The sequence below is a fragment of the Prinia subflava genome, chromosome 15 (assembly GCF_021018805.1).
Source record: "Prinia subflava isolate CZ2003 ecotype Zambia chromosome 15, Cam_Psub_1.2, whole genome shotgun sequence".
Taxonomy (NCBI): Eukaryota; Metazoa; Chordata; class Aves; order Passeriformes; family Cisticolidae; genus Prinia; species Prinia subflava.
The window spans coordinates 1,204,025-1,222,103 of NC_086261.1; the positions used below are offsets into that span (position 1 = coordinate 1,204,025).

Sequence of the window (18,079 nt, forward strand, 5' to 3'; positions counted from 1 at the left end):
TGGGTTTGCTGAGTTTTAAACTAAATCCGAGAGAAAGAGAGACAGAGAGAGCTTTTATGCAGGGAAAGCTGCTGCAAACTGTTAGGGATAAATAAATGGCAGCGCTGCCGATGCCCTGCTTGGCTCAGAGGGAGTGAATTTGTCTCACTTTAGCGAAAGGACCTGGAGGAACGGGGGCTGTTGGCTCATTCATTGCGCTGTTATCTGCCAGCGAGGTTGTGACATCAGAGCAATTAAGACAAACTTTAGTCTGTAAGTTCACGCCTGCAACCTCCACACTTCAAAAGAAGACAAACGATCCCTCCAAGGAAGGAAACCAAGTCTTTTCCAGGCTGCGTCCAGAATAACATTTAGGATTTGCAGTGGTTCGGGAGGAATATTTCACTGAATCGTGGGGGGGTTTAAGCTGCTGGGAGAAAATAAACAGTATTTATTTAGTTTTTTTTTTAGCAAAAGTTTATTTTTAATGCAAAGACAAGCAAACAAACCCCAACCTCCTCCCACCCAACTCACTCACCCCAAACCTGCCTCTCACATCCGTATTTTTTTCCCCCTTTTAATATGCATTTTAACACAAGCACTGATTCAGTCTGTGTTGGTCTGTTGTGGAAACGTCCACAGGAATTGCAGGAGCCAGGAACACCCAGCAGAGACATCGCAGTCATTCCTTTCTCCTGGCACAGCAAACCTGGAGCCTGTGCTTGACCCACAGCTGTGCCAGGGCCTGCCCATCCTCCCAGGGAAGGATTATTCCCAGTATCCATCCAGCCCTGCCCCCTGGCAGTGGGAGCCATTCCCTGTGTCCTGTCCCTTGTCCCAAATCCCTCTCCAGCTCTCCTGGAGCTCCCTCAGGCCCTGGCAGGGGCTCTGAGCTCTCCCTGGATCCTTCCCTTCTCCAGCTGGACATTCCCAACTCTCCAGCCTGGCTCCAGAGCAGAGCCTTGTCCTTTTTCACCTCCCCTTTTCCACCTCAGCAAAGCCTCTCTGATTCAGGGATCAGCCCGGGATGTTCCTTCTGTGTGACCCCCAGCAGCTGGCACTGGGAGCAGAGGGCCATTCCCAGTCCCTTACTGGTGTGGTACTGGCCTGGCAGCCCTCACCTCCTCACAGGGTGGGCAAGCCCAGAGATTGCTCTTTTTTTGTCTGTTTGCTTTTGTTTTCCACTCAAAGCCAGTATTTTGTGGCTGCCTGCACTCAGAGACAGCCACCAACTCCTCAGGAAATCCTCTGGACACTGGGACAGGAGCAACAGCTAAAAAACACTTCGGAGTCAGGAAATAGAACATTCAGTAACCCAAAAATAGAGATATAAAATACTTGCTTTAAGGCTGTGTACAGTCTAACTGAAGATAACCTGGAAATCGCTCAGCAACAAAAGAAACAATTAAAAAAATTCCTTATTGTGGCGGTGAGGAAAAGGCAGCCAAAATCCTGATTTTGCTGATGCTTCTAGGAAATAGTTGGAGTAAAATACGATAAACTGCGAGTCCCAAGGTGGAGATCCTGGTGTGGGAGAGCTCCCGGGCTGCTGCAGGGCTCACTGCGGCCCCTGGGCTCGCCGCTCCTCCAGCATCCTGCACACCCACATGGACACGACCTCGGCGTTGCCGTCGTTGTACTGCACCACGAAGGGGTGGCCCTGCAGAGGGGACAGGCAGGGTCAGCCCGGGGAAACACGGCCCTTAAGGAGAGAAAACTGCACTGCAAACACAGCCCTGCTGAGAGAAAACTGCACTGGAACACAGCCCTTACAGAGAGAAAACACAGCCCTTACAGAGAGAAAACTGCACTGCAAACACGGCCCTTACAGAGAGAAAACTGCACTGCAAACACAGCCCTTACAGAGAGAAAACTGCACTGCAAACACGGCCCTTAAGGAGAGAAAACTGCCCTGCAAACACAGCCCTGCTGAGAGAAAACTGCACTGCAAACATGGCCCTTAAGGAGAGAAAACTGCACTGGAAACACAGCCCTTACAGAGAGAAAACTGCACTGCAAACACAGCCCTTACAGAGAGAAAACACAGCCCTGCTGAGAGAAAACTGCACTGAAACACAGCCCTTACAGAGAGAAAACTGCACTGCAAACACGGCCCTTAAGGAGAGAAAACTGCCCTGCAAACACAGCCCTGCTGAGAGAAAACTGCACTGCAAACATGGCCCTTAAGGAGAGAAAACTGCACTGGAAACACAGCCCTTACAGAGAGAAAACTGCACTGCAAACACAGCCCTGACAGAGAGAAAACACAGCCCTGCTGAGAGAAAACTGCACTGAAACACAGCCCTTACAGAGAGAAAACACAGCCCTGCTGAGAGAAAACTGCACTGCAAACACAGCCCTTACAGAGAGAAAACACAGCCCTGCTGAGAGAAAACTGCACTGAAACACAGCCCTTACAGAGAGAAAACTGCACTGCAAACACAGCCCTTACAGAGAGAAAACTGCCCTGCAAACACAGCCCTGACAGAGAGAAAACTGCACTGCAAACACAGCCCTTACAGAGAGAAAACACAGCCCTGCTGAGAGAAAACTGCACTGCAAACACAGCCCTTAAGAAGAGAAAACTGCACTGCAAACACAGCCCTGCTGAGAGAAAACTGCACTGAAACACAGCCCTTACAGAGAGAAAACACAGCCCTTACAGAGAGAAAACTGCACTGCAAACACAGCCCTGCTGAGAGAAAACTGCACTGAAACACAGCCCTTACACAGAGAAAACACAGCCCTTATGGAGAGAAAACTGCACTGGTGCACCCCGTGGGGACTGCCAGGAAAATGCACTAAAGCATGGTTGAAAATCCAGCACCAAACTGGTTTTTCTGACTGGCCTGGTACTGGTGTACAGTAACCACCTCCTTCTCAATTTTTAAATATTCAGACTTAAAAATACCTGGAAACAGCACAGCCAGCAGGAAAACCCAGCATCAAACTGGTTTTTCTTACTGGCCTGGTGCTGGTGTGCAGTAACCACCTCTTTCAAAAATTTTAAATGTTCAGCCTTAAAAATACCTGGAACTCAGCACGGCCAGTAGGAAGGAGGTTGAAAACCCAGCACCAAACTGGTTTTTCTGACTGGCCTGGTGCTGGTACAGTGCCTGTCTCAGTGGGATGCACTGGGAATCCTGCAGGGAATGGGAAGTGGCTGCTGGAGAGCACAGAGCTCAGAGCTGGAAAGGTCAGGCAGGACAGGGCCAGGGCTGGCCCCCAGTGAGTGTCAGGCAGCCTAATTTTGTGTGTCAACCCTGAAAATGAGATAAACAATGACAAACCAGGCTTTTTAAATGAACTTGTCTCATCTGGTTCTCTTGATAAAGGGTACGTTTCTCGAGGTGCAGTGTCCCACCAGACAGGTTTAACTCTTTCACAGGGGAGCTCCTGGCAGAGGGGGAGGTGAAGGATTTAAATATCTGACAGGAAATTAAAAGGGCAGTGCCCCCCTGAACACAGGGCCCTGGTAATTCCAACTCGGTGCTCACCAGCCATCAATCATTTAGCCCAGTCAATTAAACCGCCATTATTCAAGGGTAAAAGTTCCATCGTTTTATCTACCCCTAAAATTCAGCAATTTGCTTTCATGGCCTTCTCCTCTGGCCTAGAAAAATCTCTGTTTCTGATAATAACCCACCCCGAGCTAATTGCCACAGAGCTTGCACGGCATCCCGGGCAGGGCTGCACATCCACGGGCCTTTCCCTGATCCAAGTGCCCGCCTGGAGAGCAGCTCTGCTCCGGGTGGATGAAATCCCCCAGGGATACAAAATCATCCCCCACAGCCCCAAACCTGGGCTGCCTGAACCCCTCCAGCTCTGCAGCCTAAAGCACAACTAAAGGTGAAAATCCAGGGAAGAGCCTCTCCCACACACAGGATCCTCTAGGAATAAAATGTTTGTGTTTGGAGAGCACCAAGGAGGTGCAGACCAAGGCCAAAGGACAGGCAGACCATAAACAACGCCCCTCATGCACTGCCTGGCAGTGCAGAGCCCTGTCCAGGCACAAAGGAGTCAGTGTTTGTGTCAGGCTGGTCAAAGGCCCGTGGAACAGGCAGTTACAGCCCAGAATGGTGACAAAGCACATTCCCACTGGGAAATGCCAGTCAGCCACTGATTTTTCCTTGGAAATCACCAAAAATGAGAGCTTTTCCTCCCCAGGGTGGTGTTCCCTGGGGCACAGAACGTGGGAGGGATGAGGACAGGGCAGGAACCTGAATCCCAAATGGTGGGAGTGCAGCACATCTAACCCACAACAGCACCTCCTTGTATTTTTTCCCCCTGGGACAGCGAGAGGCTGATTGGGGAGGGCAGCAAATTAAAAATGATGAGAAAATTCCTCATGCTTCTGCAAGGAAGGTTGGGAAACGAGTGGCACTGCATTGGTGCCACCCTTTTACCATTTCTTTTTCCAGGAGCTCTCCCAGCCTGAGCTCTATTTATCACCAAGCAGCACAGACAGCTCGTGCATTCCATTTAAAAAATTTTTGAACTCAACGCAACCAAAAGCCACAATAAAAAGATCCCAACTGTTGCAGGCACAGCCTGTCGAGACAATGGCCGTGCCCTCAGACAGCATTTCAAATACAGTTTATTAGTGTGTGATATGAAAAGGGTATTTTTATTGCATGATATAATGCAATGGGACCTTGGGCGCTCTGCAGAAGGACCTTGCACTCAGAAGTGTAATGAACCCATAGTCCAAAAAACATTATACTGTACATTAACCTATCATTAATGGCACATTAGGGCTGGGGGCATTGCACGCTCGCTGGTCAGGGCTCCATCAGGACAGTGTGCAGGAAACCACAGTCTTCCCAGGCTTAAAACAAATAGAGAAAATAAATATTCCTGCTGGCTGCAGGCTGCTTTCAGGGAAGCTCAGTGGCTGCTTAACTCGCAGGTTTTTAAAGAGGGCAAGAGGAAGATGCAGCAGTTTATGGGGTGGTGTTGGCATGCTCTGAATGCATCAGGTGCAGCTTTTCCTGCACGGAACACAGCACCTGGTAAGAATAAAGGGAGAACTGGAAGCCTGCTGCCCGTCCCTGCCATTCCCTAATTCCTCCCTGGCAGCAGGAGCTGGGGATGGGAAGAGCAGCCTCTGACCCAGCTCTCTGCTGAACACTTGGGATCTGTTTCCTGAGCATAATTCCAGCCCTGCCAGCACTAACTCCATGTGAAACGTGAGCAAACCCCAAATTCCTGCTCGCAGAGCAGCTGGGATGTTCCAGGCCTTCCCCCACTCCAGGTGCTCTGTTCAAAGGAAAACCACAGAGCAAATGTTAAATCAGGGAAGCCTGGCTGCCACCTCATCCCTCCAACTCCAAAAAATTCCAACTTGGCTGTCCAACAGCACATCCCAGTTGGTTCTCCCATTGCTGCTGAGGCGTCTGTGCTGTTTACAGCTCTTGTAATTAACTCAGGGCATGGATTTGAGGAGAAATCCACGTTTAATGGGAGACAAGTCTGGCCTCCAACAGGACAAACACAAAACTCAGCTGTGGAGCTGCACCAGCTTCCCAGGAAACACAAAGTGCTGGGAAACCCAAAGAGCTTCCAGAATTCCTGAAACACAAAGTGCTGAGTAACCCAAAGCACCCCGAATTGACCCCGGGTCCCCCTGCAGTGACCTCAGCAGGGATTTCATCACTCCACCCCTGCCTCCAGTGCTGGAGGATTTTCCATCTCGAGCTGCTGCCTCCAAGGACAAGCCACACTAAAAGCTGTTCTAATTATCTGTGCCAGCTACCCACAGTATCCAACTGCGGCTCCCACAGCCAGGAATAGCAGCGAGGAATCCTCAGGCCAATTCTCTCACTGCAGACTCCCAAACCATCCTTAATTCACAGGCACAGAAGGTGGCAGGGCATCCTCAGGGGATGCTCCATGCAGCTTCTGAGGCTTGAGAGGGTAAAAACTCTGAAAAAACCTCTGCAGGCTGAGCACACGTTAATCCAGGGAGACACAGAATGCACCCACGGGTGAAAGGACCCTGCACGACACCATTTGAGAGCCATCCAGCTCCTCCATCTCTTCTCCTACTTTTGAAATCTTGAGATTTGGTTTTTTTAAACCCTTTGAAGAGAAGTGTGAGCACCTGAAGTGCTTGGAACAGCAGGGACTGGGAGGCTCGGTTTGTGCGTCTGCCAAGAGCGTCCCCAGTGTCCCAAAGCTGCAGCAAGGTCAGCTGCAGCCTCCTTGTCTCCTCCAAACGGGATTGCAGATCACAGGTTGAGCTTAACCCTGAAATTCCAGCTCCTCCCTGGCACTTGCAAGGCTGTGCTGGATCTGGGAGTGTTTGCTGGCCCAGTTCTCTCTGCCTGCTCCTGTCCTCAGCCGATTGAGGGCAAGGACTGCGCTGGCTGTGCTGGAGAAGCTTCGCTCACCTGGGTGTGGAGAGAAAGCCCCGGAGCAGGGGGTGGAATCACAGAACCACGGGATCCCTCAGTCGTGGGCTGCAAGGACCTTAAAACCCATCCAGTCCCACCCCTGCCCTGGGCAGGGACACCTTTCACTGCCCCAGGCTGCTCCAAGTCCAACCCTGAACACTCCCAGCATCGCCCAGCGGCGTTTCCTGGGTGGGGACGAGGCAGGAGCAAGAACACATCCTCACAATAAACCAGCTCTGATTATTTCCCTGGAAGTTTCTGCTCCTTCCAGGCTGCAGAGCCCAGCCCGCTGAGCAGCTCCACTCGGGAAGTGGGGAGTTTTGTTTGTTGCATGGCCTCCCTAACATACACTGTAATTAAAATGTTGATTACTAAACAGTTTAAATATATGACAGACAATGCAGTTAAAGCCTACAGTTAGGTCAATATGTGATTTAGATTTGCCATTTAAAAACTCTCATTTAAATTTTGCATACATTAATCACTACCATACTTCAATGTTCTGATATCCACCTGACTACACTATTAAAATAAAACTTGCTGCCCCAGGGAAATCCTACTTATTCTTAATTGTTTCGAGGCTTTGATGGGCTTTTAATCTAAGATTAATTTATGCAATTTTAAATAACTCTTCTTATGATTAATAAGCTTGAAAATTAAAAGGAGTCTAAAGCAATTATAATGAGCATTTGGTCATAACCTCATTAGGAGAAGGAGTGAAGGATACAGCTCTGGAATTCTTACAAGACTACAATTTAAGGTTACTTTCAGAGGAGTCAAACATAGTTCTTGAAATTGCAAAGGCAGATTAGCCTAGGTCAGCCTTAGAACTATGGCTACCTAGATTAGCACACTAATGATTTTATCCCTCTGATGATATGTGAGCCAGTGAAAAGATGATACAAAACAAAGATAAATGGATAACACAACTAAGCACTGAAGTCTTGGGGTCATATTTCTTCCTTTTTTTTTGTTTTTTGAGAGGTACTTTTTTCCCCTATTATTTATCTATTTGTAGCTTGGCTTTCACCAATGCATTTTTCCTTTTTATATGATGAAGTCAATTGCAAGCGATTTTCAGCTGGTTTAGTTTTGTCGAGGCACCAAAACTCTCCTGCAGTTTACAGAATTTGCCTTCAAATAACAACAGCCCCCAGGCCTGATGGATGAACCAAGAGGAAGAACAGCTTAACTTTGACCTCAACACCTTCACCTGAAGAGCAACTGTCTGCACACCTCACCTGAATTTCCATTTTTAGACAGCAATACAGACCCTTTGTTATGATTAAAGTATTATTTTTCCAAGCTTTGGACAGCTGGTGACCCCAAAACAGATCTCAGAGACCCCTCGTGCACTTGACTGATGTGTCCAAGCTGACAACTCCTCACCACACAAAGGTCAAGAGGGAATTTTCCAGGTCAGAACAGCAGGAACCAGAGCAGCTCCACGACCTAGCGTGGACCTGACTCCGAGCATGACCCTGGGCCTGCTCTTTGTTCCCTTCCTGTGGCCAAGGCTGGGCTGAAATCTACTGCAGAGCGTAGGTTTGGCTGTGGCACAGAGGAATCTATTTGCCCATCTGCAGATCGTTCTTTCCACTGCAGCTCTGCTTTTGATATTTGTTGTTAAACCAGTTACTGTCCTTGGCATTCCCCGCGCTGCTCAGCCCAAAACGAGCCAGCTGCCAGCAAAGGTATCCCAGTCTTTGTGTCAGGACTCTTAAAACAAACGAAAGCAACCCAGATCTAATTGGAGTTTACTTCTGCAAGTGCTGCTGAGGTTAGGAAGAGCTGCAGAGGAGGAATGGGAGAGTGGCCCAAGGCTGATGGAGTCTGTCAACATTAGCAAGCTGTCGACAGCAAAGCGGCTCTGCTGAGTGAAACGCTCGGTGCAGCGTGTTAGGGATGGGAGAGGTTTGACTTTTGCCCAGCTCTGGTCTGGTTTGTGGCCTCAGCGCCCATTAGTGGCTGGAGCTCATTAGGTGTGTGCCTGGAGCACATCTTCTGGTGGGGTTTCATTTGAAATCGATTCAATTTGTGAGCTTCAAGACGTGGCTGTGAGGAGAATGAAAGAGCGGGGGCTCGGAAAGAGCAGAGCCTCACACCAGGAATGCACACCTGACCTGAACCCTGATGGAGCTGCACCTGCACCAGGGTCCTCAGCCCCAGGAACGGTCCTGGTGACACCAAACCAGCTCATCAGGAATTAAATTTCCTTCAAACAAGGACTAAATGTGCCCTACAGAATTTCCTTCAAACAAGGACTAAATGTGCCCTACAGAATTTCCTTCAAACAAAGACTAAATGTCCCCTACAGAATTTCCTCCAAGTGAGGACCAAGTGTTCCCCTAGACTGGGGGAGAAGGGTGAAGAAAACCACAGTTTTCCCCAAGTTTTTCTACTGGGGAAAAAAAAAATTGCAAAGCAAATTACTAAGCTGAAGTAAACTGAAACAATCTCCTAAATGTTTTTCACCCAAACCTTAGAGAAGAAAATGCTGTGTGCATACACGCACACACAAATAACAACAATTAACAAAAGCAAAAAAACCCCTGAAAATGATGTGGCTGGAAGCAAAAAGGGAGAATGAAACAGCTCGTACTTCGTTAGCATTTTTGTGATGAAGTTTCAGCAAATGAACAAGTTGTTTTTAAAAGTACCACCACGATCATCCTGCATTCCAATGGCTCCACGCTGCCTGCACGGAGTGCAAAATAACATCCCCGTGTTTGCCAGGCTTTGTAAAGGGACTAAATAAAGCATTAAATGAGGTGAAGGTGCTGCCAAATCTCGTCTGAGGGGCAGAGAAGGCTCAGGTATGAAATGATGCTGGAATAAACGCACAGAGCCCTGCTGAGAACACGGAGAAGGCAAAATATATCACCACTAGTTAGCTTGGGAAAATAAAAATATAAATTCCTTTGAATCCCTCCCAAGGTCACTGAGCAACAACTGAGGCCACCACCACCCTTTCCACGCTCAGAGCTGGATTTTAATCCTACAGGGAGCTTTTCCCTGGTGGAACCTGCCCGGCCCAGCAGGAACACGCTCATCCCGATTTACACCAGCTGAGAGTTTCCCCCAGCCTCTCCCATCAAATCCGAGCGGGCAGATGTACATTATGTACATTTATGGGACACTGAACTTTTCCAGGGCTGTATTTTGGCGTTCCAGCCCGAATAAAGCTGCGTGTTCTGAGTTCTGCCCCGGCTGGGAGCGCCAGCAGCCGGCTCCGGAGGGGAGGCCGCGGCTTAAAAAAAAAAAAAGGAAAAAAAGAAAATAAATAAAAAAGAAATCGTGTTTAATTTAAAAATTAGAAACTGGAGCAGGCTGTGAGCACAGAGGTTGATTGAAACAAAATTTAGATTCCTGTCAAGCCCATTTAAACACAGGGGCCCTTCATAGGCAATTAGCTGCTCCCTGTGAAGGCTGAGCGAGGCCGGGCCTGGTCACTGTGAGGAGCCGAGAAAAATTAACTAAAATCAGGCGCTATGAAATATTTAGCCTCCCAGTTTATCACAGGGGTTTGGAAGTGTAAACAAGACAAAAATCGATTCCTCGGTGCCCTCCAATCAATCCCCCAAAATGGCGAGGGCATCTGTTTCTGCTCAATTTTGTTTACTCTGGCAGATTTGCCTTAATTGCGGTTGTTTATCTCCCGTTGTCCCCGGGGCCCTAATCTCCCGATTACTAATACTTAACACTCATTTCACATCTAAAGCTACTTCTAATCCTCAACAGGTTTCTGGAGCTCTTAAAATGATGGAGGCCAGGGAGGTTTCTCTTTGTTGAGAGGAGCATTTTGCGACCCGCAACCAGCTGGGCCCAATCGTCACCAGGGATGGCGGCAACAAAGGTGCTAAAAGGCTCTTTCACAAACTCCGCTCCATCGGGAATGCCACCGGGAAAAAAAGGCTTTGATGGGGAAAAAAGGAAAAAAAAACCACCCTCAACAAGGGGGCTCGAGCAGTCCAGCCAAATAAAGTTACTGTCATAATCAAGCGCTGTCAATCACAATGAAAATCCAATTAAAAAATCTTTCAGCGCGGCCTCTCTTCAGGAGAAAAATGTTCCCTATTTATATGCGGGTTTTTTTCTTTTTTTTTTTTTTGTCAACTGCACAAATTAGAAAGTCGTATTAATTGATTTTTTACTACTTTAGGCCCTGATCCTCCAGCTGAATTTCTGCGGATAGAAGAATCGAGCGGCACAAATCTGATTAAGGGATTTGAGGCATAATGCACACAGGTCACTAAGAAGCCATATCTCTATCTCCTGCTTTATACTCTGCTTATTCATAGGCAATTATTACTCTTATTTAATACTGCAGGAGTGTCCTGAGGTGCTAATTGGACTAGAGACCCACATGTAGCTGGTTCTGCACAAGCACCAGCCATTCTAATCTATGCAGAGCGTCTGAATACATTTGAAATGCCAATTTCATGACACAAATAAAAATCCAACGTGGATTTCAACAGTTGCCTGCTAGAGCAAATTCCTTGATGAATTTGGAATGAATAGAAGGGATGGTATTCTGGGATTTAAAGATATGGGTCTTTTTTTGGAACTGCTAACAGATTTATTTTTCTAGATTTTAACAAATAAATACGTAAGGAAGACAGCTGACATAAAATATCAACGAGGCAAACTTCTCAATATCCAGTAATTGAAAGATTTGCAATTCTGCTACCAAAATGAGTGAGATGTAAATATTTGTCCCTGTGCCTGGAGAACTACTGAACAACCAGCAGTGCCAAATGAAACATTTGCTCAAATTAAACTGCAAAGCCCAGGAGACTCAAGGAACCAAAAAATATGAACTGTATCCCTCCAAGCCGTTGCCAATTTGTTTTTGTCCAATTTCCTCAGATTTTCGACACCTCTCTGAGCCAACTCAAGTTATTCCTTTTCACGTTTCTCTGGGAAGTGCTGCTGTTGTGTGCAGCTCCAGGGCACGTGGGGAAGGGGAAGTCAGAAATTCCCTTTTTTGGGGAGCTGGGTGAGCCCAGGGAAGAACTCACACCCCTAGGACAGAGATGGCTTTTTCTTTGTTTTTTTTGAAAGGCAGAGGGGGAAATATCCCTGACCCACCTTTCCCCACCTTTCCCAACTTCAGCTCAGTGAGCAACGCTACCACCTGAAGAAACAGATATTTTTCCTCCTAAGCTACCTTGAGCAAGGAAGATTTTGAACACCCAGTGACAGGAGCGTCCTGAGCCCTGCTGTGAAATCCTTGCCTCAGTATAAATTTTGATTTGTCTTCAGTGTATCCAGGATTTGATCCAGAACTCCTTGACCACTGCGTGTCTGAACTGAGAGATTGAAGATCCAATTCATTATTTATCACACATATTTCAGGCTTGAAATGGATGAACCTAAAAAACCTTTTTCAACCTAAACAATTCTATATTTACAACAGCTAAAATACTTGGCTCTGTACTTTTTTCCCTTGAGAAACCAGGAGAGCCCTTTTCCTCTCATCTGCATGTGTTTGTCAGAACTTCCCCTTGTCACAGAGTGAATAACTGGGATTGCTGTGACAGAGCAGAGGCTGAACCTCTGCAAACAAATCCATCCATCACAGGCCAGGCACAGCCAATTTTATCATCCCTGATGGGAGATCCTGCACAGGGCCAGGATAAAAAAAGTACCCAGGAAGGGAAAATTCTTGGTTCCCTGTGATTCAGCAATGATGCCCAAACACCTGGACAGGTGCACACAACAGCCTTGGGTCTCTACAGCTGATCTCCCAGGATCTCTGGGGGGTGCCTGTGGAAAGAAAAGTGCTGAGAGCCCTCTGGTCTGTCCCAAAAATCACCATCATCCAAACCCCAGCCCTGGCTACTCAGTGGTGTCACTGGGGAAAGCCCTTTTATTGACCAGCCTAAGCACCAGTGTTTTATTGGCTTTATTCTGGGGTTTAGATGAAAACCCAGGCAGGATTATGCTGATCCTCCATTTGTTTGTTTAAACCATAAAAGTATTTCCTGAGAGTTGAAACCAGGGGTTTAACACAACCAACTGCAAATGTGTTTAGCTACTGTGCAGACCCTCAAAAATAAAGCTACATAAAATATAGCTACTTAAAATCCAGCTACTTGAAAGCCCCACATTTTTAATTTCCTTGTTGTACTTGTTGGAGATGTGGGAACAGGCAGCCAGAATCCATTTTTGAGAGTCTCTAATATCTTGACACGTGTCTTAAGACACTTAAATACACAAAATAACTGTTTATCTGGGAAAAAAATACCCATTATAGCCAATAAAATCAGGGTGCCTGGTCTAGAGCCATTCCTGGAATGGAGAGAGGGATTGCTGGATGCACAGAAATGGAAATTTCACAATTGTATTAGGCATTAAAATAAATAAAATACCAAAGGAGAACAGGTTTTCCAGCATGTCAGTGGCTTTGACACAGATGATCTACAATTTATCACACAATGTTTAAATTAATAAAATAGCAACGTGAGGAGCGTTGGTAATTTAAATTTTAAAAAGGAGAAAAGCTCCTGGTTGAAAATGTGACAACTTGAAGAAGAATCATTAGATCTGTGCAAAAGCAATGGAGTGCAGGAGGTGACTGGACCCTCTCAGTTTTTCCATGAGAAATGCTCAAGGCTGTGCTGTGATGCCCCCACAGGAATGACTGCTCCACTCCTGATTTTTGGTGTTTCAAACACAATTTCCCTATGTGAACTCCTTCCCTTCCAATAACCATAGCACGGAGGAGTTCAGTGCTGCACTAACAACACAAAACCCACCTCACCAAGAGACTCCAGCAACCCCAAAAAAAGCACCAACACTCTGCAGAAGCAGGGGCTGAACTCGCAGCTAAAGAGGAGATTTTAAACAATTACCAAAGCGGGGCAGTGATATCATAAAGGCAATTTCTGCGCTAGCTTGTTTTCTGCAACTCTCTCTGCCTCTGAACAGCTAGAACAGATAATAACTATTAGTAAATCAAACTCCTGCAATATCCAGCTGTGTCTCCCACATTTACATACAGATAGAATGGGTATATGTTTTTAATATGTATGCGAGCCGTACTTTTACCACAGCTGAAGCGCCTGCTACAAAGGAGGAGGAGAATGGGAATGGAATCAGCATGAGATAATAAAGTGGCCTAGATAAAGTATTAGCCAGCGATTGATCTCAAACAGGGGATGTTGCTTCTCTCTGACCTGATTACTTACTATGCATAGATTCCATTAAATAGAGCTTAGCATGGAAAGCTTCGGGAAAATGCCGTAAATACAGGCACGGCTCCGGGTGCTGCCCCGGACCCCGGGCAGGAGGGGAAACCTTCCTGGGATCCCACAGAACAACTCCTAAATAAGCACTGCCCCCAGAGCTGGGAAAACTCCCTGCTTCTGGCAAAAACCCCTCAAGTGAGAAGGGGAAAATCTCTTTATACAGAAGAATTGTGGAGATTTTCGTGTCAGAAAGGGAGAGGCAGAGAGGAATGCGCTGTGCAGGCTTCCCTGTGATAATAAAGGAATATATTCAATTTATTCGGCTGTCTGCCTTTCTCTTAAGAGGGGACAAACTGGAGATAGAAGAACAGCATTTTGGGGTAAGTTCAGGATGACCACTGGTGAATTCTGAGGTTGTTCCTTTCCCTGAATGGACAATTTTCTCATTACTTGGTGAAATTCCTTGTTTCACTGCTGTGGAACAAGCCAGTCGATTTGATTTCGTACATACAGAAAAACCAATGGGATATCTTGGTTTGTGGATGGCTGCATGGAAGAAAGGGCAGTGAGTAAATTAATAATAAAATAAATAAATACAGGAGCCTGATCCACCTGCACATGGACATCCACGGTAAGGAAAAGCCTGACTTTAAACAGGAATTTCATCCAGCCTCAGCTTTGGCCCTATTTCCTGAAAAAATAGACATTTTGGGGTTTATTAAAAAGAACTTTTTTGCATGATAGGCAGGGGAAATCCATCCCTGCTGCAGCCCCAGGACTCTGGTGGAGGTGCCAACCTGGCAGTGCAGGTATTGTCAATCAGCTCCTCAAATGCATTTAAAATCCACTGATTATCAGCAGAGGAGGACGAGATTGATCTGCTCCCTTCATTTGGCTTTCAGTCTCCAATTCTCCTAAACTGGTCACCAAACAGGGACTCCCAGCACAGCTGGAGCCTGCAGGGGAGGAAGATGAGGCTCAGGTTTGTCTGAAGGTGAGGATGGCTGTGTGTGACACCTCCCATCACTCCTGGCTTTAATTAAAAAAACAAACCCAAAATTCAGTGAGCAAGGTGAAATCCTGCTCTGGTTTAAATCTGTGATAAGGTGACCTTGAAGACGCAGGGTTTCACTGCATCCCTCTGTGAATTCCTGGGATTCACAAGTATTTCCATCCCTGTGTGCACCCCTTATATCCACCAGAACCACGTGGCAACTTCAGGAGTTAAAAGGAATGAGGAATGAAAAGGATTAAAAGGGTGAGAAATTCCAGAATTCACAGGATATTTGTGTTCAAGGGATGTGGCACTCAGTGCTCTGCTTGTGACAAGGTGGGGATCAAACAGACCCCATGACCTTGGAGGGCTTTTCCAACCTCATATTTAAATATAATTTAAAGTATTTTTTTTCTGGCCCCATTTTCCAGCAATTCTAAATTAATTTCTGTATACATATTTAGGCACAGATATGCTGTGTGTAACTGTGCACACAGATACATAATGCTATGTATATATTCATATTAATTTTATAAATAAAGTGCTTCTTGACAAGACTGGGGAAAAACAAAAATCCAAAGGGTTTGACTCTATAATATACAATATACATAATTTATATATAAAATACTTTTATAAAAGACCAGAAAGAATAGAATAGAATAGAATAGAATAGAATAGAATAGAATAGAATAGAATAGAATAGAATAGAATAGAATAGAATAGAATAGAATAGAATAGAATAGAATAGAATAGAATATCCTCTATAATATAAAAGAGTGAGCAGCTCCTGTTTTACTACTTGTTGTTGCAAGATCATTTCTAACTGAATAGAAAGGAGGGGGGAAAATGCATTAAATTGTTTAAAAAGTAGGAACGCTTCTTTTTTATTTATTTTTTTTTCCCCAGAGGCACTGGAATTTCCAAATAATTTCACAAAACACCTCCTTTAAAGGGGACTAGCACACTCCAGGGCATGTAGTTGTAAAGATAAATCTGTGCACTTCCCTGCTACTGCAGGCACTCACCCTTTGGCCTCATTTTTATGGCTCTACACCCTGGAGTGGTGTTATTGCTCACAAACATCCCCACACACCCTTCTGGGGGGCTGTGTGATCTGCAGATGTTTTATTTATAAGTGGCAGGCCTATTGCATCACCAAAATGTGCATTTACAAGCAGAGAGAGGCTTTATGAAACCCCATTCCATTGTTTTAATAGCTGAGCCACCCAGCCATGGCAGAATAGAGCACGAGGTAAATGTGTCTGCACCTCCAGAACCTGCTCCAAGTTTTCTCAGATGTGACTAACTGCAAGAATTTCCCAGCCATCAAAAGTTAATAAAAAAAGACACCAAAAAAAATCAGCCTTTGGTGTGAGAAACCTCAAGGTGGAGGGGCTCTGATAAACTTTCAGGTTTAATTTCAGTGAGGTATTTAAGCAGGTGCCCAACTTCAAATGCAGATTGGGTGGAGTTAATATCCTTAAAATGAGATTCACAGTTAAATACTTTCCTAGCCAGGATCTCAGCTGGGACTGGGCTGGATTGTGAGACCTCTGCCCCTGGGCACCTTCAGAGATTTGCCTTTAACCACAGAAATGCTGCAGCAGGAAAACTCCACTGGAAGCAAGAAAAGAGAGGATGCACCAGTGTCTCAATGCTCTTAAAATCCCTTACAACTACTCCTGTATTCCAATTGTCTCTGTATTTCATACACAGCAAATAAATGGTGATGATTTTAGAGAAGCTTTCGAGTTACAAACAAAATACAAAGGAAAGTAAGGAAACATTTAAAAATTAAATGTGTCTGACACGAGTCAGGGGAGATTATGGGTCTATATAACTTGCTGTGAATAGCAATAATTAATAATTGAAAAGAGGACAATTGCCAGCACAAGGAGTGGGCTCTGAGCTCAGATTCCAACCCTGAGAACCCTTCCATGGCCACACCTCCCCAAATATTCATTCTCTCCTTCTCCTGCAGCCAATCTGATTTAATTTCACACGAGCACCAGTGAAAACAGTGGCTCTTGCATTTCATTAAAATATGGATTTTAACCACTCTCTGTCTTCAATCTTTGCATTTGGGAAGGTTAAGGCTGGCAAATGCTGACAAAGAGTGACCCACATGAAGCTGTAATCCCTGGACATCCAAACTGGAAGAAAATGTGTATCAGGCATCAAAATGGTTTGGACTGAAACTCGACCGTGGCTGAGAAATTCGGAATTAACTCCCCAAGTCACAAGTGAAGGTAACAGCAAAACACCCACCAAGCTCAGAATCACAACCCCCCTCTGGTTTGGGTGCAAATATGGAATTGCTGCACAAGCAGGAAGAGTTTAGAGAGAAATGCACTGAGCACACTGAAAAATGCAGGAAAAAATGGATAAATTACAAGGTAAACCACCAAAAAATACTCACTGACAAATCCAAACTGAGTTTCACTTACCATTAAATCTTCAGGTGCCGGCCTCTCCTTTGGCTGCTTCTTCATGCTGTGTCATAAAACAAAATGTTTGTATCAAAACAACTGCTCGTTTATTTGAAATGTCAAAATATTGAATTGTTTTATTTGAAGTGCTGAAATATTGAGTTATTTTGTTTGAAATATTGCATTGTGTTTTATCTCTTTTATCGCGGAGTGAAGAATTTCAGTGTATTTCTTACCTTTATCGGATGCTGGTGGGAGACAGAGTTCCTGACAGTAACCAAAATATTTCTGGGTTTTTCCTCCCTCCCAGCCTTCCCCTGTGGGATGCAGGGCTCCACACTGTTTATAACCATGGAAAGTGTGTAAATACAGAGATCCCAAAAACCAGCCAGCTCAGGAGGCACAGAGAGAGCTGATTCCCATTTTTCCAATTGCACTTTCTCTCTTTTATCACAGAGTGAGGAATTTCAGTGTAAGGGGACAGGGTTCCTAATAGGGTTTTCCCTCCCTCCCAGCCTTCCCTGATGGGATGTAGGGCTCCACATTGTTTACAGCCATGAGGGGTGTGTAAATCCAGAGACCCCAGAAAACCAGGAGGCATGGAGAGAGCGGATTCCCATTTTTCCAATTGCATTTTCTCTCTTTTACCACAGAGTGAGGAATTGCAGTGTAGGGGGACAGGGTTCCTAACAGCCCCTGAACACTCACAGGTTTGTCCTCCCTCCCAGCCTTCCCTGATGGCAACCATGAGGGGTGTGTAAATCCAGAGACCCCAGCAAACCAGGAGGCACAGAAAATTCCCATTTTTCTGGGGATTATGACACGAAGAATTCTCCAAGCAGGTGGGAAATGCAACCCCGGCGCCGAGCACGCCGTAGCCCGGGGTTCCTCCCCTCATTCCCCCCGGTTATTTCCATTACCCTGCAGGGTGGTAGTTCATTACACAGCGTTAACCTGTTTATAAGATCATGTTTCTCATGCAAACAGTCCTGCTCTGCCCTGCAACAGGTGCAATTAGCTCTCCTGAGCTGCGTGAGGGACACAATAACGTGGCACAGAGGTGACCATCACGAGCTGCCTACGGACTAA

The 18,079-nt window shown here is 45.9% G+C and overlaps 1 protein-coding gene across 2 annotated transcripts in view; it reads right to left on the reverse strand.

Annotated features, from left to right (window-relative positions):
- Positions 1-18,079, reverse strand: part of MAP2K5 (mitogen-activated protein kinase kinase 5) — a 120,010-nt gene continuing 101,931 nt past the window's right edge. For both annotated transcript variants that reach the window (XM_063412158.1, XM_063412157.1), the window contains 2 exons: positions 17,009-17,054; positions 1-1,639 (listed from right to left, as the gene is read on the reverse strand). In XM_063412158.1, the coding sequence (XP_063268228.1) occupies positions 1,538-1,639; positions 17,009-17,054 (148 nt within the window). In that variant the 3' untranslated portion in view covers positions 1-1,537. The remainder of the gene's footprint in view (positions 1,640-17,008; positions 17,055-18,079) is intronic.